At 57.1% G+C, this 1,611-nt stretch overlaps 1 protein-coding gene across 1 annotated transcript in view; it reads left to right on the top strand.

Annotated features, from left to right (window-relative positions):
* Nucleotides 1-1,611, top strand: part of FAAH2 (fatty acid amide hydrolase 2) — a gene marked incomplete at its 5' end in the record, with an annotated part of 5,431 nt that overhangs the window by 3,562 nt on the left and 258 nt on the right. The window contains 2 exons of the mRNA XM_009074145.1: nt 235-346; nt 989-1,271. Of these exons, the coding sequence (XP_009072393.1) occupies nt 235-346; nt 989-1,271 (395 nt within the window). The remainder of the gene's footprint in view (nt 1-234; nt 347-988; nt 1,272-1,611) is intronic.

Genomic DNA, 1,611 nt, shown 5'->3' on the forward strand with positions numbered 1-1,611 from the left:
GCTGCTTTGAGGGGCTCTTCCTCCTCTTTGCTATCTCTGGCAGGGAGAGATGCTCCCGCTGCCACCCTGGATCAGTGCTAGAGCTGTAGAGCACTCCTGACAGCATCTCCTGTGTGAAAATGGGAACAGCTCTCATCTGGATAATGGGACAGCTGGAATTTCACTGTTCCTTGCCAGCCTGTGCCTCTCTGCCACGTGCTGGCAGTGCTGATGGAGGGAGCGGGTGTGTTACAGGAGGCACAGCGATTCACAGACCTGCTGGGAGACCATGGGAAGCCAGTGTGGCCGCTGTGGGAGCTGATGAAGTGGCTCGTGGGGATGTCTTCTCACACACTCCCAGCTATTGGTAAGGCCAGGAGGAGCCCTGGGAAGTGCAGAGGCAGTGGTGGGATTGGACAAGTTGTTAAATTTGAGTAGTGTCCAGCAAAGGGACTTGGGGATTATGCTGAGCACCTTCAGCCTGGTGTTGTAGTGACACTTGATGTCCTTGAGTCACACACAAGCTTGGGAGGGGGGTTGGCTGGATCTTTGATAAATGGGAGTGGGTATCCTGGGAGAGGTGAGGCTGATGGAGTACAGTGGAGTTCGCTCCTGCTGTGAGCCCTGGCAGAGCTGCTGGGGGTTCAGAGGGAGCCAGTCGGGGTCTACACAGATCCTGTTTCCTAGCAGCAGGTACCAGAGAATGCTAATTAGTGCAGTTGTGTTTCTAATGAGTTCTGAGGTTGCTCTGCCAGCTCTGCTCAATCCCAGCAGCTGGAAAAACGGGAAGCAGGGGGCAGGCTGAAAGCCTTTCCCTTAAGCGGATCTGGGGGACTGCTGCCTGCAGAGCCATGCCAGGGGCAATCTGCTGTGGGTACTGTGGGTAGGGGGACTTGGAGGGCTGTGCTAGGAGTGAGGGATGCTGCATGTGGCCAGGCAATGCATTTTCTGCCCCATGTAGCCCACAGTCCTCTCACTTTCTGTCCCCATTTGTGCCCTTTCCCTGCAGCCCTGGGGCTGACGGAGAGGCTGGTGAATCTCAACCTTGGTGGAAATGCCAAGCTGGTGAGCATGGGGAAGAGCCTGCAGGAGGAGATGGAGGCGCTGCTGGGGACAGATGGGGTGCTCCTCTACCCCTCACACCCCACCATTGCCCCCAGGCACCATTCCCCCATCTGCATGCCCTTCAATTTTGCCTACACAGGTGAGCAGCTCTGGCTCCTGCGGGGTGCAGGTAGGGCCATAGGGATGCCATTGCCCACAGCAGCAGCATGGGCTGGCAGCCAGGGGGTTGTACCCAGAGTGTTTCCATTGCTGTGGTTTAGTAGGAACCTGAGAGCTTCCATCTCTTGGACTACAGTCTGGGGCTCACTGTGTGGCTTCTCTGTGGCCTGAGCTCCACTGTGTCAGTGCTGCCTGGCATTGGAGGGAGGGTCTCTGGGGCAGGAGTGTCCCAAACCAGATCTTGGCAAGCCACAGTGTGTGTCAGTCCCTCGTGGGTACAGTTTGCATATGTAATATGGGTGCTGGGAACCTCTGGCCAGTGATGTCCCTTGTCACCATGTCTCTATGCCACTATGTCAGTCACCAGCTCCTGGGAGCCTGGTGCCATGTGTGGCAGCGGCCACCCGC

Source organism: Acanthisitta chloris, unplaced genomic scaffold (assembly GCF_000695815.1).
Source record: "Acanthisitta chloris isolate BGI_N310 unplaced genomic scaffold, ASM69581v1 scaffold33604, whole genome shotgun sequence".
In the NCBI taxonomy this organism is placed as follows: Eukaryota; Metazoa; Chordata; class Aves; order Passeriformes; family Acanthisittidae; genus Acanthisitta; species Acanthisitta chloris.